Here is a 24,937-nt window from a genome sequence, read left to right on the forward strand (position 1 = left end):
ATCCTATGTATGCCTAGTCCAAAGGTAGTTCTATTGGGTTCAGGTAAGTCTGTGTAGGACTGCAGTCATGTCCTGTGGTCTCTGGGAGGGCATCCCAGGGGCAATAGGATGTTTTGGATCTCATCCTCCCAAGGGCAGAGAGGGAGATCCAGGGCCCCTTCCTGCTGCCACAGAATCCTCTGTGGACTTTGCCTCACTAATGGCAATAAACCCTGAAAGGGGGTATGCTGGGGGCAGACTGGGAGTTTTGGGGTGGGGAGAAAGAATGGAGAACTGCGAGAATGCCACTCTGCTTTCATTTTCACCCTTCTGGCATGGCCCTGTCAACTTAAGTGCTCTTGAAATAAGTGAGACATGAGCATTTTTCTGTATTCAACCCACTGATTTTAATAGGACAGGAATTCTACACCTTTGGTCCACGGACCAACAGTGGTCCCCAAGCTTTATTCAGGTGGTCCGCAACATGTCTGCATTCATATTGATTTTTAGTTGTATCTTAATGGCTTCCTTTATTTCTTATATTGAGTTTTATGATATTACAATTTGAATTCTATGCAATGCAAATAGTAATACAATAAAATACAATATAAGAAATCAAAGAAGCAATAAAAATACAATTAAAAATCATACAGCGTCTAGCACAGCACATTAAAATTGCTAAATCAGGCAGAAAAATAATTAAAGTGGCCCACCACGACCTTCAGCTATTTTCAAGTGGTACATGGGGGGGGAATTTGGGCACTGTAATAGGACTTAACCATGTCTGTCTGTCTCTGTCTTCTATTTTCACCTAATATTTCCACTGTAGTTGTCCATTTGAGCTCTCAGAATAGGAGTATGGTGTCCAAATGAAATAAATAATGGAGTCAGATACTTTGACGACTAGCCAATTGTCCTTTAATAATGATTCCTGAAGAACAGGAAATGTATATTACTCCAGAGATACTGGAGATATTTTACACATACAAATTCCAAAAATCAGCTGCTTAAAATGTAAATGGCACTTAACTGTTTTGCAAATTGAGTCCTATTTGTCTGAGCAGAATCACTAAAGCTATGATTTATCCCAAAATTGACTTTATTATTGCATTTAATTATAATAGAGGATTAAGCCCCAAAGCATTTAACAATCTGTTCTTTTTCTACTGTGAACCTTAGTCACGTAGTAATTGACTGTTTATGATTTTGATAACTATTTTTGTTTTTGTAACGGGTGTGTTTCTAATTCCAACCCCCTCCTCTTAACTTGTTACAGAAATTGAAGCAACCTGAAGGAGCAAAAGAAGATTCTGAAAAGAGGTTATCTAAAATTTCACTGGAGTCCCTCAATAAATTTAACAGCAGCAGAAGCATTGTATTGGAAAAGGAGAGCAAGGTTGAAGGGCAAGAAGAAGAAAATGGGAAGAATGAAGAAGTTTCTCTAAATAGTTCTGATAGGCATGGTATAGACCACTTGGAATCATTGAGTGATTCTTTATATGATAGCTTCTCCTCCTGTGCAAGCCAAGGCTCAAATGATGTATAAAGACACTCTAGATTGGTGGGCACTGAGTGGAGCACTTAACAAACAGAAGAACTAAATAAACAAGGAAGAGCCTTTGAAAATGTTCAAATTAAGTTGCTAAGACTCAACAGAGCAATAATAAGGAAAAAACTGTATTATAAAAGAATGACTAAAAGTTCAACAGTACAACACAGTTGTTACTAAAAAAAAGTCTTAATTTTGCACTTTTATGAATTCTTGTACAGAAGTTGTAAAAAATGTTCTGGGGGAGGGAAAGAATTATATTTGTAGAAAAACATGACAGCAATAAATATTAATTGGTGCCATGCTCCTGAAATAACAGGTTACTAACTCTAAACGTTGATGTTAATATTAACAAAGTTAGTATTTTTTTTGTAAAACAAAGATTTATAAAGATTCTAGTCTTAAAACTGTATGTAGAAACACTGCTTCATTGCAAAATTGAACTTGCCAAATTATCTATAATGAATCTCCTTGAACTACATTGTACAGCATACATTTTTAAAATGCATATATTTGTGCAATTTTGAAAATATTCTCTGTGAACTTGCATATTTCTGTTAATGTTATTTGGTCAAAACTTCAAAAACTTTCAAGAGATACTCTACTTAAACTGTAGTCTTCTACCACAAAGACATGTTGTCTTGATTTAACTTTGATATGATTTCATCTTAATCCTGTTAATCTGAGAATCATGGAATAAAATGCAATTTAGATTTGTAATTTACACTTTAAATTTTTTAAACAAGAAACCATTGGTGCTAGCAAACAAATTGTGGGGTGGGGGTTTCTTATAAAGACTGTTTATATGTAAGGGAGAAGACTATTTCAAAGGTGGAACATATTTTTCTAGATATGGAATATTTATAACAACTTTTGTATAGCAGCCTATAAGCTAGCTATATCTGAGATACTTTTAGCCCCCTTTACTATGTTTGTAGCATATATACCTATTCATTTCCAACCCCACCCTCCATGTTGTACTATCAGTGTTACTTTGTTAATATTTTTGTGCAATGTTACATTTGTTATTTTCAATATTGTCAGGGTAGAGTTTGATTGTATGACTTTTATTAAATTTCTTTTGGAAATTTATTTCTGAATAAAAGTCGTATCACATCTGGATATCCCAACAATGATATTCTATCCATATCCATATTTAACAATAGTAAGGGCTGATTTACAGTAGCATTAAAAATCTACCTGGAAATTGATGATTAAAGACTATCTTTTTGGTTTATGTAAAATAAAAAGTGTCAAGAAATACATCTAACAATATTTTCTATAGAAAGAGGACCACTGCAAGATATAGATGAGTAATAATTCTGCAGCCATTTCCCTTGTCAAACCAAGCTGCCTTGTATGCTCTACAGTTAATATATGTGCATATAGGGTGCAAAATCAGTCAAATGAATTTTTGACATGGCAACTAAAAAGTAATTTAAGCTTAATTCAAACCTCACTAGTGCTTGCTTGCTTCCTTTCTCTCTGAGACAAGATGGGTGAATGATGAAAAGCAAAGTCTCTGAAAGATGAGGCTGAAAAAAAGCCATCAGAGGCAGGTACAAGTTGTAATGGAACAGCTTTAGACATAATCATATAGAAGATAAGAGGACTCCAGCAGCAAAATGAAGTCCCCAAAGAACTGGAACGCACAGAGAGAAATGGGACAGTAGTGTGAGCCATTATAAAAGAAAAGGTACATGCTTATTTTCGATGTATTGTCCTTTGTGACAGTTGCATGAGACCTGGTGAAGAGCTTGTGGAAACTTACACACGATTAAGAAGGATGGGAGGTTAGTCCCATTGAACTCTATGGAGCTCGCTTCTTAGTTGACCTGCATAGGATTGCCCTGTAAGAATTCCTCATCGACAAGGAACAGCAGTGGCGACGTCCAGAGTCCCAGTTCAGCATCCCTCCTTTCTGAAACCGCCAGAAGAAGAGAAACAGTCCTGACTGCCGCCACAGCCGCCCCCGCCTTCTAAGCGGGTCTAACCCAGGACATGAGAGACGTTTTAACTTCGCCTTCGCCAACCTGATGCCTTCCAGTTGTTTCGGACTACAATTCCCAACCAGCACAGCTGTGCTGGCGGGGGCTGATGGGAACTTGTAGTCCCAAACAGCTGGAGGGCATCAGGTTAGCGAAGGCTGTTTTAACTACTCCCCGTGCTGCCATATTGGCATCGAGTGTAAACTGCTGCAAAGAGTAAGTTGTCTGCCGCCTCCTTTCCCCGGCGTCCTTTCACGTTTGCTGTCTGACAGGCTGCTGACTGGCTGGCTGATTTTTCTGCGGCTGCAAGAGGCTGCGCTGCCAGCCGACGCAGTTTTCCAGGGCGTCAGCAACACACACAAACACTCTCTACTGTGACAAGGCGATTGGCTCGCACACAGGAAGGGCGCGGTGGGGTTTCGTTCCTTTTGAGCACAGCAGGGCACAAGGCCGGCAGGTAGTAGGTGGAGCTGAAGGTGAGCCAAACCTGCTGTTTCTCACAGAGCGCGGCTGTTGCCCCTTAAACGAACGCCTTCACGTTGTCAAGGAGAGGAGCCTCGCCGGCCCGCGGACACGCAGACTCGGTAAGCCCTGCTGCGGTTGTAACAATTGACTGAAAACTAGGAACTGCGCGCGTTTGCCATGCCTTAAGACCCTGTCGCACCTCTTCGCTTTTGCCGCCAAGACATCCAGGAAGATGTGAGAGTGGATCGAGCACGCGCGAGCGCAGAGTGTGCCGGAGCGCGCCCTTCTGAGCTGCGAGATCGTGGGGCAAAGCACCCATGCCCACGCAAACGCTTCCTTCTCTGCATAAACTTTGCTTGTTTGGATACGATACATACATCGCTGCTTCCTTTCTCCTCTGTCCTCCCTCTGCCGCGCAGCAGAGAGAGTTGCTTGGCACATAGACATGAGACGTTCTCTTTGCGTGTCTGCCCGCGCTCAATTTTTAGACAAACGCTCCCTCAGTAGCACATGCATCACCACAAACATGAGTCTCCGCGTTATTTGCCCCTAACAAACGGCTTCGAAATGCATAAGTAAGACTGGCATAAAAAAGAGACTGTCCACGCATGCCACCCTCCTATATTAAAAGCACTAAAGAGGCGCGCAAGAAGTTAATTCGCACACAGTTTTTACTGTTCTTACAGAGTTTAGAATAGGGATTGCCTTTTGGCTGCTGTTGGACTCCAAGTCCCATCAGCCGCAGCAAGCATGGTGAATGATAAGAGGTGATGGGAATTGTAGTCCAGCAAATATCTGTAGGGCCAGAGTTTCCTCATTCCAGCTTTAGGAACACGTATAAAAAAACCAGCAACTGATGCTGTTCGCTGACTTCTAGGAAAAGCCAGGTAATTGTGCAAACAAATGATAATGATGGTAAATACTTGCATATCGGTCTCAGGTATTCAAAGCGTTCACATACATTGTCTGGCTGTAATCCATACAATAATCCTATAAGGTAAATCAGAATTATTATTCCCCATATTTCAGATCGAGGGGCTACGGCAGTCAGTAAGTTCATAGTAGAGGCAAGATCCTGATTCAAAACTCAGCCTTTTAGTCTCTATGCAAGTGAATAATACTGTATGAGCAACTGGTCAGATGCCCCCTGCCCCCACAGTGTACGTTTATGTGGAAGCGGCGGGGGGGGGGAGGGGAGGAATCACACCTAGGGTGCTGAACATTTCGTGCATCCGTACCATTCATGTGCAAATGTCGCATCCAGCATAGAATGTGGCAACTCTTGACTCTTCCTACTCACGAATTCTTTTTTAAAGCCTGTTGCTAGTCCTCAAGGATGAAAACGTTCTTTCTTGGAAGCACAGAAAGCTTTTTCGTCCCACAGCCACCTTCTCTCATCCTTCCGCGAGAGCAACCTTTACCTTCGCTGCAGTTAGTTCAGCAAGATACTGCCTCCAATGCTGCCAAAAGCTACACGAAGGGCAGGAGAACATAAGCACTATGCTGGAATTTAACCCCGTTTGCCTAATCTGGGTTGAAGACGTATCTCTGCAATAGAGAGGATGGGCGTGTGTTTGATGTGCGTGCTTATGCTGGGAAGAGTGCGATCATGCTCCAAGGTGATGTCTTGAACTATTAGTCTACCCTATATCCACCCCGAGCAACCTCAGTCTGTTCCTTAGTATGTTTTTCACCTGATCCATAAAATTAGCTGTCCACGCTGCCCCTGCTTCACTTTGAAACAATCAGGGCCAGGGGAGCAAAGCCACAACATCTTGATATGTGGCGGTTAGAGAACAGAAGGCATCACCCTGGTAAAAGCCCAAACCAACCAATACGCACACAGAGAGCGAAGCTTATGGCATCTTTTCTACACAGCTGGATAGACCGTAAGCTGACGCCGTTAGAGGAAGAGCCGAACCCATGTGGCGTCCCTCGCAATTGTCTCTATATGGATGGGAGGCCTTCCCTGATCCGAAGAGAGGCTCACCTTCCTGTACAAACGCCTGGGTGACAACAACAGACGGCAAAGACCAACGTATGGACTAGGGTAGGAGAAACGCCCGCGGACTCTGGTTCAAAAACAGACGAGACGAGACGCGCCAACACTGGCACCAGGCTTGAGACTCTCCGAGCCTCCAAGGTGTTGCCAGTGTGGGAAGGGCTTCTGTCCTCACTTCGCGAGTAAGTGAATGAAATGAAATCAACACCTCAGCGTCTCAAGAGCACATTCTTGTCTGTGCTCTGCTTGAGACCACTTCTACGGCCAATTAATGTACTCACACAATCGCCCGTAAACGTGTGGAGGTTGGAGGGGGGGGGAGAGCCAGAGCGGGAGAAATCCACCTATTAACCACTCTAATTGCAACATTTCTTGGAAGTAGTTGACGGATTGCAATAGACAACTAGGTCACTCTGAGTCATTTTGACTCTTGTATCCCTACGGTTTATTACTGTTTTTTAAAAGGCTGCTTAGGAAACTGGCCATTGAAATGAAGTGTTTAAAGCAGGGAAGAGACGGGGAGAGTATGAAGTGGGAGAAAGAGTACGAGAAAAGATACAGAGAGACTGTTTGTATGTATGTCCGTGAGAGAAAGAGGAAGACAGAGAGAGAGACAACAGCTTGAGCAAAAGAGTAACCACTGTCAGTTGTTTAAAGTTGGCACGCAAAGGGGCTATTGGACTACCGGGTGTTAGACTGGCGTCAACCTTTGCCGGCCCCCACCCGTAGAAATGAAACCGGAGACTGCGTTTGAAGAGCTGCCGAGTCTCCTCAGCAAGTGGAAATTGGACGGCGGGTAATGGCGAAGACCCCTGTCTGTTGTTGAGAGTGAAGGTGGTTTGAGGGTGGAAGAAGCTCCCCCTTTGCCTCTCAAAGCTTAAGGATTCTGTTTTTCTCCACAAACTTTCTCCCTCCCCACCAACAGGAAAAGGAGGAGGGGCAATCACGTGACCCTAGGAAAGGGGTGGGGGGTAATTCGATGGCGCTCGCTCTCTCTTCCCCCGCCCCCCTCTTCCCACCCTCGCTCGCTTTTTCTTGGCTAGGCGTCTTCCACTGTAGTTTCAGTCGCTCAACTCCGGCGCGGCTGGAGGGACCTCCAGCAGGGAGGGAGCCGGGCTGAGGCGGGCGATGCGGGCTGAGGCGTCGCCTGCTGCTGCTGCCCCCGGAGCTCCTCTCCGCAGCGGCTGCAGCAGTAGCACCAATCCGACGAGGCGGAGGTGAGCGGCTCTCCCGGCGTCGCCCGGTGGCTGCAGCTGTTGCTGAGATCTGCCCTGCCTTGCCCAGCGCCCGCTGCTACCACCACCACCTCCGACGGCTCCAAAAGGATGTGGCTCCTCGCCGTGGCGACAACTTTCTGGGGATTGTTGCTGGCGCCAGGTAAGAGCGGGAGGGAAAGCCCGCCGCAGCCATCTGCGCGCGCCCCCGGTCGTATTTCAAAGCCCAGGGCTCCTCGCAACCGCTCTGCAAAGTTCGCGCCTGCCATTCAACAGCTGCTGCTGGCACCAACTCTGCAATTTCCGCCCCAGCCAGCCAAGAAGCGGCTGCTGCTGCTGCTCTTGCTCCCGCTTTGCCTGCAGCCTGCCGTGCCCTGCCTGCCTGCCTGTGTGAACCGCCACCGGGCACGGCGCTCTCCTGAGAAACGTGCGGGTCACACATCCCCCCTCCTTGTTGGCGCCGCCTCTAGAACCAGTCCCTTTGCAAAGGTCTTGCTCACGGCAGCAGCAAGGAAAGCTGATCTGCCTAGTCTTGCGTTTTTTTAAGGGAGGGGGGTCAGGAGAGAAGAAAATTCGGCTTCCGGAGAAGGACTCAGTTTGGGATCTGATTTAGATGCCAACTTACACCGCCCAGGAATGCATGTGGGGTAGCCGCTGAGTAACCATATTATGGCAGTTCTCCCAGGGATACAGCCCGCAGTTCCTGCCTCCGTGTCGAGCCCCATTGACAAACGCCGATTTACGCTGAGTTAACTTCAGCGGCCAGATTGCAGCACATTTCCCCGCCTGCCCAGCCCTAACAAGTCCTATTACCTTGGCGATCCGGATTCTCTTGATGGGGGGGGGGTGATTCACATTTCCTAGCACTTGCCCTAGAACCGCTTCGCTTAGATGCCGGTTTGCAACCCTCATAGCCATAGCAGAGGGCTTCTTCTGTGTCTTTTCTCCCTCCCCTGCAAAACGTTTTGGGCGGGGAGTGCAGGTTGTAGTTCCCTTGCAAACTACCCTAAGGAACAGTAATACTAGAGGCTCCTGTCAGGAGCCAGCAGGTAGCTGTTTAAAAAAATAGAATAACCCAGAAACCTTATCCCCCCACTCTCTCTTCATCCCCCCTTTCCCGTGGGCTGAATTGGGGAGAAACTCGCGGCTGAGTTGCCGCGCATCTTTACTCGCGCATCTTTACTCGCGCATCTCTCGGCAGCTGGTTGGTGACTAGCCAAAGCTCAGCACCAAGGCCCCGCTCCCTTCGTGGTAGACCGGCTAAGAACTGTTTCCTTAAGCACCAGCCGATCCTTCTCCTTATTTTTAAAAGGAGACGGATCCTTCCTACCGAAATGCCCTCGACTATTAGGGGGGTAGTAGCCCACTGGCCACCCGTCTCGATCTTTCCGTGCAGTGGCCAAATGCCTCAGGAGCAGAGGGTAGGATGCTCTTGTTTAGGCACAGCTCCGACGGAGTATAAATATGGGAAACTCCTTGGCCCTCACTTTGAACTTTCAGCAGGACCTCGTTTACATGATAAAAGAGGGAAGCTAAGGATGCTTTGCAGCTGTAATTGTGCATGGCAAAATAGTAATTAAATTATTGCAATTAATTAGTAGTTAAGTAAACCCTTTGGCACGGAAAAGCTCTGGAGCATATCTATTAGGAGCTTTACTTTCCCCCCAAACCTCATTTGTTTGCTTTTTAAAAGCTTACTGCTTCACAAAAACAAAACAACAACAACTAAGAAGGAAAAAGAGGATGAGATGGTGAGCAAAACAGATCAATTTTGCTACTGTTCATTATTGTTAATTCTGCCCCCTGCTGGATGCAATCTAGATTGATGCAGCCAGAAGCGTTTGAAAACTTGGAAGGGAACACAACAGATACGGAATTCTGTCTATGTTTGCTGTAGAAGAGAGTCGGCTTATTATTAAAATACACTATTTTGTATTTTATGAAGCATGGCCTCAATTCTCAACTCCCGATGAATGCAATTATGCCTTAGTAAGTGCCTGTTCTAAGCGATACATAGTAGCGGTGAGGGCAGCAAAAAAGAGCTATTTTGCTGCCACCATTAAGTCATCACTTTCCCGCCCAATGGAGCTTTTTAAAATTGTACGAGGGCTTTTACACTCTGGCCCTCGGGACACTATAGATTCCTCTGTAGCCCGCTGTGACGAGTTCACTGGGCACTTCCAAGATAAGATCGCATGCATTCGCCGGGACTTAGACTCCACTATTATAGCAGTTGGACCTAATGAAGCGTCCAAAGCACGGTCTTGTCCTTATTTCTTGGATGAATTTCAGTCTGTGCAGCTTGAGGATGTTGACAAGATCCTTGGAATGGTGCGGGCGACCACGTCTGTGCTGGACCCTTGCCCCTCTTGGCTGGTGAAAGCTGGCAGGACCGGAACCGCCGTCTGGGCCAAGGAGGTGATAAATGCCTCTTAGAGAGGGAGTGGTCCCTGACTGCCTAAAAGAGGCAGTAGTGAGACCACTCCTGAAGAAAGCCTCCTTGGACCCAGATAATTTGAACAACTATAGACCTGTGGCGAATGTTCCGTTCCTGGGCAAGGTGCTGGAGCAGGTGGTTGCCGGCCAGCTCCAGGGGCTCTTGGATGACACTGATTATCTTGATCCATTTCAATCTGGTTTCAGGCCTTGTTTTGGTACCGAAACAGCCTTGGTCGCCCTATATGATGACCTTTGTCGGGAGAGGGACAGGGGGAGTGTGACCCTGTTGATTCTCCTTGATCTCTCAGCTGCTTTTGATACCATCGACCATGGTATCCTTCTGGGAAGACTCATGGAGTTGGGAGTTGGGGGTACTGCCTGGCAGTGGCTCCGCTCCTACTTGGTGGGTCGTCACCAGAGGGTAGTGCTTGGGGAACATTACTCAACACCCTGGACTCTCCATTGTGGAGTCCCACAGGGATCGGTACTGTCCCCCATGCTCTTTAACATCTACATGAAGCCGTTGAGTGCGGTCATCAGGAGTTTTGGGGTGCGTTGTCATCAGTATGACACGCAACTCTACTTCTCCTTTTCATCCTCCTCAGGTGAGGCTGTTAACATACTAAACCGTTGCCTGGCCGCGATAATGGACTGGATGAGAGCGAACAAACTGAAGCTCAATCCAGACAAGACTGAGACGCTGTTGGTGAGTGCTTCCCCTGCCCAGATGGTGGATGTTCATCCTGTTCTGGATGGGGTTACACTCCCCTTGAAGGAACAGGTTCGTAGCTTGGGAGTTCTTTTCAATCCTTCCTTGTCACTGGAGGCCCAGGTGGCCTCGGTGGCACGGAATGCTTTCTACCATCTTCGTTTGGTAGCCCAGCTACTTCCCTATCTGGACGGTGATGACCTCATCTCTGTTGTTCATGCTCTGGTAACTTCTAGATTGGACTACTGCAATGCGCTCTACGTTGGGCTGCCCTTGAAGATAATTCGGAAACTACAGCTAGTCCAGAATGCAGCGGCCAGACTGTTGACGCGGACCAGAAGGTCCGCTCATATAACACCTGTTCTGGCTCGTCTGCACTGGCTCCCTATTTGTTTCCGGGCTAGATTCAAAGTGCTGGTTTTGACCTATAAAGCCTTACATGGCATGGGACCGCAATACCTGGTGGAACGCCTCTCCCAATATGAACCTACCCGTACACTGCGCTCAACATCTAAGGCCCTCCTCCGAGTGCCATCTCATTGAGAAGCTCGGAGGGTGGTGACTAGATCTAGGGCCTTTTCGGTAGTGGCCCCCGAATTGTGGAACAGTCTGTCTGATGAGGTGCGCCTGGCGCCGACGCTGCTATCCTTTCGGCGTCAGGTGAAAACCTTTTTATTCGCCCAGGCATTTTAAAGTGTATTTTAATCTGTTTTTAAAGTGTATTTTAACTGTACTTTTTATATTGTATTATGATGCTGTTTGGTTTTTGTTGTTATTTGTTTGTTTTTGGTTTTTGACTTTATTATATTTATTGTAATTATATATTGTGCTGTTTTTATCTCTTATGTACACCGCCCAGAGAGCCGTCAGGCTTAGGGCGGTATATAAATGAAATAAAATAAATAAATAAAATAAATTAAAAAGACTAGGGCCAGAGCCAAATGCAGAATGAATAAGTGTGTGTGTAAATATATCTATATATGAGTAAGAAAGAAAAATAAAAGGAAACTTAAAATGCAGTACAATTCTAAGCATATCTATTCAGAAATAAGTGCCATTGAATCAATGGGACTTGCTATCTTACTACATGACTTTATGCTTATGCATCGGAAATGTCCTATTTAGTTCAATGGGGCTTGCTTATTTTTTTATATACATTTAACTTCCACATTCAATTTTTTTAGCACATGCTAAACAACATTTCTTTCTATTCTAGGATTTGCTTTGCAAATACAGTGTTATCAGTGTGAGGAATTTCAGCTAAATAATGATTGCTCATCCCCAGAGTTCATAGTGAATTGCACTGTGAACGTCCAAGATATGTGTCAGAAGGAAGTAATGGAACAAAGTTCAGGTAAAGTAAATTTATACCAATTCTGTCTGATTTTGGACTGTGTCTCTACTTTTCCCTTTGCATTTTCTTTCCCTTCTAATGCAGCTCTTCAGGTAATTAAAACATATTGTTGCGCGCCACCCCAATATCCGAGCAGTGAGATTTCCAGGGGTCCCTGAGCTTGCCCAGGGTTTGATTTCCTTGGGAAGAAGGTCAGCGGAGACTGTGGTGTCTTTATGAAATATGGTTTATTCATATACACACATTCCAACCTGAGTTTAGGATGGAAGGGTTCAAGGCATCAGCAGTTCAATATCCAGCTTTTCCATCAGGGTTACAGGAGGCACCCCAAAGTCATGGTGCAGAGCGGCAGTCTCTCTGCCTGCCTCCAGTTCCCAGACTTTCTCAGACACAACTAACTACATAAGCCTCTCCTAGGCCCCAGGAGGGGGGGAGGCTCTCCTGAAGAATTTCAATGACAAAAGGATCTCCCTTGCCCATTCGCCAGTTGATGGGCAGCTGATAGACCCATTAACCCACCTGGCCACTCTATTAGATTAACAAAAGAAACTCATCTGACCAGCAGAGCGAGTTTCTCACCCCCAGGCTCAAGTCTCGAAATCAGAGTCTGGAAGGGGACTCATAGGAATTATCCATCTCAATTCCAAATCCACAACAATATCATTAATTCAATTAAAACATTAATTTGTGTTGTATGTACTGTGCCATTCAGTGTGTCACAAAGTTGATAATTTCACTATAATCTGAAAATAAATTAACAAAACTACAATAAAACAACACTTGAAGTCTCAAACTTAGAATACTGAGAAATTAATAACAAGTTCATTTAATCTCATTACAGTTAATTACACATGCTTTTCCCCATCAGTAAAAGGGAAATATATTGCATTAGTAGCTCCGTTTATTTATTCTAATAATTCTCATAGCCAGTGGTTGATCTTGAGGGAGAATAGACATGGAGATTTGAGCTTTCAGTCAATAAATATAATGGAATCGTATAGGATGTATTGAAGGTTAGGATGCCTTGCTTTGGGCTGGTGTATAAGTGTAGTAGATTATTTGTCCATTTCCCACATGAAATTTCATGCAAAGGGCATACTTTGTCAAAGTAGTTGACAATCTGTTGATTAAAAATGTTGACTATTTCCTTCTGCACATCAAGTGATGCAACATGGAAGGATTATATTTTTAAAAACAGCAACATAGATCTCACAATCCACAAAACGTGCATGGCTGGGTGTAATGTTGGCTACTATCAGAAAAGTTTTGTATTACTGATATAACTGGGGGAAGTGTTTGGCTTCTATGGGAAAGCCTATATAAAATCACTGATTCTACTGTTCCTGAAATTCTGTCTAGCTTTTATATCCCAGAGAGGCGAAACAGAGATGTCAAACCAAGACAATAAAATATGTGGAGAATATTCTGTATCACAGACCTTGGAAAAGCATATCCATTGTGGAAGGGTAGAATATATTTGCCAAGGAGATAAACAAGTTATCATGCCTGTTGATCTAGGAATGCTTCAGTATCAATGTCAATGACACTGGAAGCTATCTGATAATGGAACACATAAATATATAATTGCAGGATATTTGGTTTGTTAATGTTAAAAATATCTATAGTATGATTGTTGTAGTAATGTTTTTCTTGTGATAAGTGAAACTAATATAACAGCAAGCATTATTAACCACCAGAATTTGCATTTGCTGTCATAATTTTCATCTTTAAAACATGTGAAAATGAATGGGAGCTGTCAGTTTAATATATTGTTGACTCTTAAGTAGAAACCCTGGAAACAAAAGTACTAAAAAGTACCTTCTAAATTCACTGTGAATGACCTGTCTTATCCTGAAGAATGGGATGGTGGTGGGGAGGGGGGTGAGATGTGCCCAGGGCCGTTTCTAAAGGGTGGCCAGGTGGGGCACTGGCCCAATGGCCCCTGGAGGTACAGGGGCCCCCTCAGCTGCCCCTCCGATCCACTTCCGCAATCAGCGCCCCCCACCTACCTGTCTGCTGTCTTTTACCATTGCCCTTAACAAAGATGGCGGCTGTGATTTCCCTAAGGTACTGAAGCCCCTGCCGCCATCTTAGTTGATGGCAGAGATGCGTGCGTGTAGTACGCATGCGTGCCATCGACAAAGATGGCGGTGGAGGCATCATCCCCTTAGGGAAACCACAGCTGCCATCTTCGTTAAGGACAATGGTAAAAGACAGCAGACAGGTAGGTTGGGGAGCTGCGTGCATGTGCGTGTCTGTGTGCGTGCACACACACACACCGCGCCCCAGGGCAAGCTGATGCCCAAGGGCCCCGGCATTCCTGGAGCCGGCCCTGGATGTGCCTCTGGTCTCTGAAAATAGGCAACTAAAATAAACCATCAAGTTCAACACACAAAGTTTCAGAGAAAATATTTCATCTTAATACTCAAAACTCCTACCTAGCGGACTTCCGGGAAGGGTGACTTCGCTTGTGCCTGCTTTTGAGACGGGCTCCCGCCTCAGAAGAAGCTTATTCAGATATAAATCAGTCAGAACTTTTTTTTTTTGACTGATGAAATTTCTCCCGGGCAGGGAGAAACGTAGAGATCAACCTCAAAAGCCTGTTTTTGTTGGGAGGACTGGATTTCATTAATTTATGAGAAAAACTCCTACCTAGCAGGATTTCTGGGTGGTAAAAGGTAATTCTACCCTTCAAATGTACTTTGGAACCTATAAGCAATTTTGGACAGATATCTGAAATAGAATTTTGAAGGCTTTCACACTCAAACACAAAAGTTTTTTTTAAAGACTTTTATGGATTAAATCAGGGGGTGCTGAAAGGCCATTAAAATCCTTTGCAAACAAACTTCAACAGAAATATTAAAACACTTTTTTTTTGTTGAGCTTTTCTGGCATTGCATCTTCTGACCATAATATTTTTATTTCAATTTAAAACTTTAACAGCCTCCCAGAAATCATATTGGTAATCTTTTAAGCTGAAGGTTAGCGAGGCAGATAAAGGTGTGCTGGCAGTAATCCTTTATCTGGGAATGCCTTGTGTGAATCTTTTGGACCTAGATTTTTAAAATAATGAATTCTTCAGAGTGTTTTTTTAAGATCATTTTTTGCATTATCCTCAAGCATGGTGCTACTCCCTGTTATGGGTGTTGTGTGGGGGTGGAATAATTGTGGGTGCTCCCTGGTGATAGGAGAGAGCTCCAGGGGTGGGAAGTGTGTATTGTTGCCCCACCTTTTGGTGAGACCGTAAGTTGGGGTGGTAGTAGCAGAAGTGGGGGTAATGCTGCTACCTGTACACACAGATGTGTTTGATGGGTGAGCTTGTTTTGTCTTCCTGGTATATTTGTGTTTTAATCTGTTAGTAATGATTTATTTATTATGTTTGTTATTTTAGGTTATATTAAAGTTTTAGGTTTTAAAAAACTTTTTAAAAATTGCAGATTTGTCTTAAATATGTAATTTAGTTCTTATGATTTTTTGTTAATGTTAAGATGTTAATGTTTAAGATGGTTTCTTTTAAACATTTTGTATAGTTTTAAATGTGTAATTTGGTTTGTTTGTTTTTACCACTGTAAACCACTTAAGAGGCTTTTTTCAAGTATATAGTGGTATGCAAATTAAATAAATAAATAATATTGGATTTACAACTAGATGTTCAAACTGATTGATTAAGCTACCATGGCTATGTTAAGTTCAAAGTAAGACCCATTCTAATTGGATCTTAAAATATTTAGAGTGACATAAATATCCTTTCCCTACTGTAGAGAAATTTATTTGTAATGGCTTCAATCAAAGGGAGACATTTTAAATGATATTTTTCTTTGGATTTCTCAACCTGTGACTTTTGTACCAAGTTATAACAATAGTGTCTGACTTTATATTAGAACTTTCCCTGTGCCTGTCCACGAGCAATGCATGGTTGTAATTTTAGTTCAGGAGTTTTAGAATAATCTGTACTTTAAAAAAAAAAAAAAAGGCTATTAACTCTGGAGTAGTCCATAGATTTCAGTGTTACTTACATCTTCTGTAAGATTATTGGGATTTTGTTCAGCTTGTATCGTATCTGCTTTATGATACTTAAGAATATGTACAGAATAAAATGTCACAGTCCCCCTTTTTAACTCACAGTTCAGCATGTGTTTAATACACCATTTTATAACTCAGTTGCCTTTACACTTGGCACTGAAGATACTTATTTTCATTTTTCAAGAAAACCACTGAGCTTGAATTGTTAACCCAATACAAAATAAAAAGTGCTCTCTTGCAATTATAGGTTCCCCCCTAAAATTTATTAGTTGTAGGACTAAAATTTAATTTTTATATTTAAATAGTTTATTTCCTTGGTAAAATGTATATTCCTTCTTTCCTTGGTCAAATATAAATTTCTATCAGTGTCCAGCAAGTTTAAGGTTTCCTTCAAAGTGAAATGGAACATATTGAAACCAAGCTAATGATCCAAATCAGTAATCTGTTTGATCCAGTGAAACACATGCTGCAACATGAATTTATCTATTTGCCTTTGCAATAGATAGGATCAATTATTTGCATATTTATATATTATTTACATGCTAATGGCAATAATGTGACATACATATTTTTTAGTGTTCATTCAGTAGAATAATGACTGCTACACAGGACAATTTTCACACAGGTAAAGCTACTAAAGAAATGCACCTAAAGTCATTTTCTCTAAAAGTATCCTTCAAAGCAGAATTCCCTCTACTAGAACTCAGGCACCAGAGTCTTCGTTTGATCTGATTTGAGATAAAACTGAGCCATATGTTGATTATGCAAAACTGTTGCTATTTATGGATAATTTTGATTATCTGAAAGAGGGCTAGGGAACCTGTGACCTTTCATAGGTTGTTGAACTCCATCTCCCGCAAGCCCCAGCCAACATGACCAGCGATAGAACTTGTAGTCCAACAATATATTCCCCATCCCTGATATAAAACATAAGAATGGTCTTGTTGGATTGGACCAACATCAATTTAATGCACAAAGTGGTCAATGATATGCTTCTGGAAAGTCAAGTACAGGGTATGAAGTGATGACCCTCCTGTTTATCTTAGTTCCAATATCTGGGGCTCAGAAGGAATAGCTCAGAAACTATTGTTCAGGGATTCTGGCTGGCAGACTGGATAGTCTCCAGTGACATTTTAAATATAAAAATCCTGAAACTAGTGATCACAAGCACATCTTGTGATGGTGAATTCCATGCATTAATTATGCCCTGTATGAACTACCACAAATTATAGGAGACCCCAAATTCTAGAATTGAATAATTTAAAAAAATCTTTACCCAGTTCAGAATTTTGTAAGTCTTTATGCCCTCCTCCCATCTCAATTCATCATTTGCTGTATAAACAAGCTCCAAGACCTTCAGTCTTCTCACAGGAAGGTTTTCCAGTGCCCCAAAAGTTGCATTTATTTTCTTTAACTTGTCCAGATCTGCAATTTCTTTTTAGAGCTATGGTCACCAAAACAGTATACAGTGCCCAGTGCTACATGAGTGGAGTTATGCATGTGCAATGGGCTTTCCCAGTCCCTCCTCTCCACTGCAGACGCTTATGGCCTCTGATACATTTCTCCTGAATGTCAGAAGATCCTCAGGAAAGGCCTGAGACGTGGTGCAGAGTTGCAGTTAGAGAAGCAACTGCTGAAAATCTTGTTTGTGTAAACTTCCCCAGACCAGTTTTTGGAGATTTTACATCTCACTGAAGTCCCTTCATCACATACCAAGACTGTTGTTTTGAAGGGGAGGTTTTTCATGGGTACAAGGGACTACAATACAAAGGAAGGGTCAAGAAAACCCTCTTATGCAAACAGATTTCCCCTTGCATAATATTGGATACAAAACACCCAGTATTTTAAATGTGTGTGCACCATTGGTTTATATGACATTATGATACTTGCTGCATTATTATTGGTTCTACTTGTAATAATGAAATAATTTTGCTTTTTACCTTCTTGACATCTTTTAGGCCATTTGAATAAAAGTATGTCATCAGAATATTAGATTTGGGTTCACATTTTAGCCAGGGACTTCCTATGGAACCTGAGGCAATTTACAATCTCGTAGCCCCAATTCATCATTTGAAAATTGGGAATCATTGTTCAGGTCACATAGTTGGCTACTAAAGAATGAACCAGTTTATAAACAAATTCCATGTAAATTAATTAGAAATGTGCTTCACTGAACACAATTGCTGGTCAAGATAGGTTGTTTTGTAAGTTTCTCAAGCTAACATGCAGATATTTACTAAGTAGTTTATAATGATATCCAAATCAAAGAGCAGGATGAGTCCTTCAGCAAAACAAATGATCAACAGGGAAATTTTAGAAATCCAAATTTAAGAACACAGTAATAGCTTGGATTGTTGATCATTTAGTTAATAGGGTGGATATTAAGCAAATTTTATAAACTATACTCATAAAATTATACAGCCACTCTTGTGGCTGTATGCTAGAGTCAGCATGGATTTTTCACATTCCGCAATGTTAAATTGAAAATACCCCCCATGCCATTCTGATGCTTCCCAAAAGCTTATTTCAAAGCAAAACCTCACAAAATTTATAGTCCTGAACTCAGAAACGCGTGCTTAACAACCCTCTAAATTTTCATGGTGATACATGAAACAGTCAGAGAGGATCGAGAGTTCAAAGTGTAAAAAGAGGGGGGGAAACCAGACCTCTGTTGGAATTATTTCTCTCAGAGTTCTCATAATTTGTTGAAATTAATTAAAAATCAGCCATGTTCACAGAGTACCTGTAATCTTATTACTGACTTTGCCCCATACTCTCACCTTCATCTTCTACTGTCTGAAAGTTTAAAAAAATGCCTGGTCAATTTTTAATTAATTTAAGAACTTTAGCATTGGAATGAATGACATGCCCAGTAATGCACAGTAAGGCTCAACTGTCAGTGTACTAAACGCAGACTCACAACTGCTGGGCTTGCCTAATCAGGGTGCCATACCCACACCAGACCTTTATTTCACTTTACACAGTCATGGCTTCCCCCAAAGAATCCTGGGAAGTGTAGTTTATGAAGGGTGCTGAGAGGAGCTTCCTATTCCCCTGACAGAGCTGCAGTGGCCAGAGTGGTATAACAGTCAGCCGCTCCGACTGAAGTTCTGAGGGGATCAGGGCATCTCCTAGCAACTCTCGGCACCCTTCACTAAGTACACTTCCCAGGATTGTTTGGGGGAAGACATGACTGTCTAAAGTGGAATAAAGGTCAGGTGTGGATGTGACCAGGATAGCTTTGGTTTAAATTTGGGTGAGAGTACATGTGCCTGCTGTAGAATAAAAAGGTGGGGGAAATGCTGAAAAACAATGATTTTCTTCACAATGTATTGTTTTTGGAAAGAAAAGGGGCTTCCCCTCTGCCCAGTGCCCACCCACCACACTCCTCCCCTCCCCTTCCTGCCCTCCCCCTTCTCCCCTCCTTGTCCTTCTCCCAGGTCAGTTTCACCTATCCTTAGCATGATTGCACAGGCATAAATCCCACTGAACTCAAAAAGCATGCAAATGATCAAACCTGCCTACCCCTTCTCTTCCCTCCTATCCCTTCCTTCTTGTCCCTTCCTTCCCCTTCCTTTGTCCCTCCCTCCCCACCCCCTTCACCTCCTTCCCTCTCGTCCTCCCCCATGGTCAGTTTTAAGTATCTTAAGCATGATTGCACAGGAGTAAATCCTACTGAACTCAATAAGCATGCAAATGATCAAACCTTCCTTCCTCTCCCCCTCCCTCCTTCTCCCCGTCCCCTGTGGTCAGTTTCACCTATCCAAAGCTTGATTGCAGGGGAGTAAATCCCACTGAACTCAATAAGCATGCAAATGATCAATCCATTCTCAGCAAACTTTCACAGGATCCCATTTCTTACATCAGCCAACAGATATTTCTATCAAACTTTTAAAAGAAGGGAAATTGGGTGTTACAGAGAATGCACCAGGGAAGCAGGAGACCAGACCTCCTCTCTGAGATATTGTACTGCCCTACAAATTTGTAAAAATGCAAACACAATTTGGGTTGGTCTTTCACAGTCCAATGCACTTCCTGTGTAGCTTGGAAGAATTTGGTAACATGTGCCTCTGAGTATATGGCGAATGGTGGCAATACCACTTTCAATACCATCAACCATGGTATCCTTCTGGAGAGACTGGCTGAGTTGGGAGTGGGAGGTACTGCATTGCAGTGATTCCGCTCCTACTTGGCAGGTCGCCTCCAGAAGGTGGTGCTTGGGGAACATTGCTCGACACCCTGGTATGGGGTTCTGCAGGGGTCAGTTCTGTCCCCCATGCTGTTCAACATCTACATGAAACCGTTGGGTGCAGTCATCTGGAGCTTTGGAGTGTGTTGCCATCAGTATGCTGATGACATGCAGCTCTATTTCTCCTTTTCATCTTCTTCAGGTGAGGCTGTCAATGTGCTGAACCGGTGCCTGGCTGCGACAATGGACTAGATGAGGGCTAATAAACTGAGGCTCAATCCAGACAAGACTGAGATGCTGCTAGTGGGTGGTTCTTCTGTCCGGATGGTGGATTTCCAACCTGTCCTGGATGGGGTTGCATTCCTCCTGAAGGAGCAGGTTCGTAGCTTGGGGGTTCTCCTAGAATCATCTCTGTCACTTGAGGCTCAGGTAGCCTCAGTGGCACGGAGTGCCTTCTACCAACTTGGGTTGGTGGCCCAACTACGTCCCTATCTGGACAGGGATAGCCTGTCTTCAGTTGTCCATGCTCTGGTAACCTGTAAATTAGATTACTGCAATGCACTCTATGTGGGGCTGCCTTTGAAGACAGTTCAGAAACTGCAGCTTGTGCAAAATGCAGCAGCCAGATTGGTAACAGGGACCGGACGGTCTGAACATATAAAACCGATTCTGGCCTGCTTGCACTGGCTGCCTTTATGTTTCCAAGCTCGATTCAAGGTGCTGGTTTTAACCTATAAAGCCTTACACGGCTTGGGACCACAATACCTGATGGAACGCCTCTCCCAATACGAACCCACCCATACACTACGTTCAAGATCAAAGGCCCTCCACCGGGTGCCTACTCCGAGGGAGGCTCGGAGAATGGCAACAAGGGAGAGGGCCTTCTCAGTGGTGGCCCCAAAATTATTGAATGACCTCTATGATGAGGTGCGCAGGGCATCAACACTGTTATCTTTTCGGTGCCAGGTCAAGACTTTCCTCTTCTCCCAGGCATTTTAGCATGTTTTTTATATTGTTTTCAATTTTTCAATTGTGTTTTCAATTGTTTTTTAAAAAGATGTATTTTAAATTGTATTTGTTTTTAGTTACTGTAAACCGCCCAGAGAGCTTAGGCTATGGGGCGGTATACAAGTATGAATGAATGAATGAATGAATGAATGAATCAATCAATCAATCAATCTCCATAGGTGAAGAATTACCAAATTCTTGTGACCAAATTCTATTTCAGAGAGGAGGTCAGGTCTCCTGCTCCCCTAGTGCATTCACTATAGCTGCCCAATTTCCCTGCTTTTCAAAGTTTGATTATATAGCAACGAGAGTGGCTGTATACTATAGCCAGAGTGGATTTTACACATTCCGCAATGTTAAATTGAAAATACCCCCATGCCATTCTGATGCTTCCTATAAGCTAATTTCAAAACAAAACCTTACAAAATTTATAGTCCTGAACTCAGAAACGCTTGCTTAACAACCCTTTCCATTTTCATTGCGATACACGAAACAGTCAGAGAGAATCGAGAGTTCAAAGTGTAAAAAGAGAGGGAGAAAAGCCAGATCCCTTTTGGACTTTTTTCTGTCAGAGTTCTGATAATCTGTTGAAATTCATTAAAAATCAGCCATGTTCACAGAGTACCTGTAATACTAATACTGACCTTGCCCCATACTCTGACCTTCATCTTCTGCAGTTTAAAAGTTAAAAAAATGCCTGGCTGATTTTTAATTAATTTAAGAAATTTTGGCTGGAAGTCAATGATAAGGGTGGGCATGCTCATTAAGAACCAACTGTCAGTGTTCTAAAAACCTCACAGCTGCTGGGGTTGGCTAATCAGGGGGCCACACCCACACCTGACTTTGATTTCACTTGAGACAGTCATGGCTTCCTTCAGAGAATCCTGGGAAGTGTAGTTTGTGAAGGATGCTGAGAGGAGACTCCTGTTCCCTTGACAGAGCTCCAGTGGCCAGACTGGTTTAACAGTCAGCCACTCTGATTGTAGGTCTGTCAGGGGAATAGGGCGTCTCCTAGCAACTCTCAGCACCCTTCATTAACTACACTTCCCAGGATTCTTTGAGAGAAGCCATGACTGTCCAAAGTGTAATAAAGGCCTGGTGTGGATGTGGCCAGGGACAGCTTTGGTTTAAATTTGGGTGGGAGGCTACATGTGTCTGCTGTAGAATAAAAAGGTGGGGGAAACCATGAAAAACAATGATACTATTCACAATGTTTTCCTTTTGGAAATGGGCTTCCCTTCTGCCCAGTGCCCACCCACCCAATCTCCTCCCCTCCCCACCCCTCCCCCGGGTCAGTGTTGGACTATGACCTGGGAGACCAGGGTTCAAATCCCCACACAGCCATGAAGCTGACTGGGTGACCTTGGGCCAGTCACTGCCTCTCAGCCTCAAAGGAAGGCAATGGTAAAACCACCTCTGAATACCATTTACCATGAAAACCCTATTGAAAGGGTCTCCATAAGTTCGGTCGACTTGAAGGCAATCCATTTCCATTTTCAAACATGATTGCACAGAAGTAAATCCCATTTAAATCCCAGCACTTGGCTGAATTTTCTCTTCTCTTAAAGATACAGAATCATTCTCAGGCCCTGAGCCTGGCAACCCTAGATCAAACCCACCCTCTTCTCCCTCCTATCCCCTCCCTCTTCCCCCTTCCTTCCCCCTTCCTTTGCCCCTCCCTCCCCATCCCCTTCCAATCCCCTCCTTCCCCTTCCCCCTCCGGCCTCCCCTTCCTCCTCCCCATGGTCAGTTTTACCTATCTTAAGCATGATTGCACGGAAGTAAATACTATTGAACTCTATAAGCATGCAAATGATCAAACCTGCCCTCTCCTCCCCATTCCTTTGCCCCCCTCCAATATGCTCCTTCCCCCCCTCCTCCCCCATGGTCATTTTTTTCCTATTCTAACCATGATTGCATAGGAGTAAATCCCATTGAACTCAATAAGCATGCATATGATCAGACCTGCTTTCCCCCTCCTTCCCCTCTCCTCTCCCTTCCTCCTCCCCCCTCTCCTTCCTCCCCTGCCCACTCCGCCCCGGCCCGCCCTCCCTCCCTCCCCCTGGTCAGTTTTACCTATCCTAAGCATGATTGCACGGGAGTAAATCCCTCTGAACTCAATAAACATGCAAATGATCAAACCTGTCCTTCTCCTCCCACCCCCCTCCTGCCTGCTCCCATCCCAGTCCTCCCCTCAGCCTTTCCTCCCCTCCCTCCTCCTTTTCCTCCTCCTGCTCTCCCCATCCACTGTGGTCAGTTTCACCTATCTTAAGCATGATTGCAGGGGAGTAAATCCCACTGAACTCAATAAGGATGCAAATGATCAATCCATTCTCAGCAAGCTTGCAAAGGATCCCATTTCCTACCTCCCGGACTAAAAAGCAGAGAAATTCACTAATAGGCAAAAAACCTTGCAGTTTAAGAACATGCCTATAGCCCACAGATATTTCTATCAAACTTTTAAAAGCAGGGAAATTGGGCAGCTATAATGAATGCACCAGGGGAGCAGGAGACCTGACCTCCTCTCTGAGATATTGGACTGCCCTAGAAATTGGTCAAAATGCAAACACCATTTGGGTTGGTCTTTCACAGTCCAATCCACTTCCTGTGTAGCTTGGAAGAATTTGGTAAAATGTGCCTCTGAGCATGTGGTGAGTGGTGGCAACACCTGCACTCAGTCCAAATAATAATAAAGAAGACATGTGCTCTGCAGATTTTGTTTTAGCAGGGAGGAAGCAACATTATTAAGACAGTTGACATAGTTCAGATGGTCACTTTAAATATGTCTGATTTACTTGGCAATTTTAGTGAAGTTTCCTATAGGAAATCATTTTCTTTTGTTTCTATTTCTGTGAATATGTAAAGTACAGCAACACCTTGCAAAATTTACACTAAAAAAACTCCAAACATAATTGTGGAATAATGGCACTCACTTCTGCAGTATAGTCTCTTGTGGACCTCAGGAGCATCTCAATTTGCACAAGATAAAACGGTGGGAGGTGAAATATATTCTAGCAAAATTCTATGTGTGCTGTATGTTTTTGACCATGCCCACCTTGCCTTAAATGAAGTGGTTTAAACATAGCAGGCTGAAAACATGCATCCTCTTTTTTCCTAGAATCATTGCTCAAGTAGCAACATATTGTAATCAGTCTGATTTTACATCAAACTGCAGTTTCAGATTCAACTGTTAATGCACTCAAAATAGAAATAGAACATAACCAACAATTTGAAATACAAAAGGCTGTCTTCACCATCATATGGAATTAACCATAGAACGGCACTGAAATTAATAAAAATAAATTTGACACAGATTTCTAGGATGAATAATGAGGGAAATAAAATTTTCTAGTTTAGATTCTCTATAGAAACATTAGTAACACAGGAAAGATGCAAAGTAAGAACACCAACATACATACAAAAATATAATTCTCCATCTTTGGAGATGGCAGGTACTGCCACCACTCACCATATGCTCAGAGGCACATGTTACCAAGAGGTCTTTTGTATCTTTAAAAGTTGTGCAGGGGGAAGGGAGAATTCCACCTTGTGGTTTTTTCCCATTACAGGGTTGCAAGAACACCTGCACTTGGCTGACTTTCTCTTCTAAAGTTACAGGATCAGTCTCAGGCCTTGAACCTGGCAACCCTACTCCAGGTTAAGGTACTGGATCCTCCAGCTTAAGAATCCTTTTCCCTGAGCAGCTCCTGCTGGGTGCTTCTTCTTACCTCCTTGGGGGGCCCTGGTTCCGCCCCTAAAGGGTCTGTCTCGAGGGCAGTTAGTGCAGGAGTAAGAGCCACTGCATGTCGAGCACTTGTGCTTGAAGTGGCAGGGACTGTGACCACAGAAGCCCCAGGAGCTAAATTCCCAGCAGAGCAGCCTGTGTTGAACCCCCTGCCCTGCATTCAAGCAGGGAAGGGTAGCTGTCGACTGTATGCTGAAGAAATGCCTGCTGTCACTCCTATATTTCGTTATGGCCCATGCAGAAACAGTGAACTGCAGCCATAACTTGGGTTCC

At 43.6% G+C, this 24,937-nt stretch overlaps 2 protein-coding genes across 2 annotated transcripts in view; both read left to right on the forward strand.

The window, feature by feature from the left end:
* The window catches only part of NCKAP5 (NCK associated protein 5), a 969,055-nt gene extending 966,807 nt beyond the window's left edge, over positions 1-2,248 (forward strand). Inside the window, exon 23 of the mRNA XM_061608949.1 lies at positions 1,256-2,248. Within this exon, the coding sequence (XP_061464933.1) occupies positions 1,256-1,272 (17 nt within the window). The 3' untranslated portion in view covers positions 1,273-2,248. The remainder of the gene's footprint in view (positions 1-1,255) is intronic.
* Positions 2,249-7,059: 4,811 nt separating this feature from the next.
* Positions 7,060-24,937, forward strand: part of LYPD1 (LY6/PLAUR domain containing 1) — a 61,402-nt gene continuing 43,524 nt past the window's right edge. The window contains exons 1-2 of the mRNA XM_061608953.1: positions 7,060-7,360; positions 11,562-11,699. Of these exons, the coding sequence (XP_061464937.1) occupies positions 7,309-7,360; positions 11,562-11,699 (190 nt within the window). The 5' untranslated portion in view covers positions 7,060-7,308. The remainder of the gene's footprint in view (positions 7,361-11,561; positions 11,700-24,937) is intronic.

Source organism: Rhineura floridana, chromosome 2 (genome assembly GCF_030035675.1).
Source record: "Rhineura floridana isolate rRhiFlo1 chromosome 2, rRhiFlo1.hap2, whole genome shotgun sequence".
Classification (NCBI taxonomy): domain Eukaryota; kingdom Metazoa; phylum Chordata; class Lepidosauria; order Squamata; family Rhineuridae; genus Rhineura; species Rhineura floridana.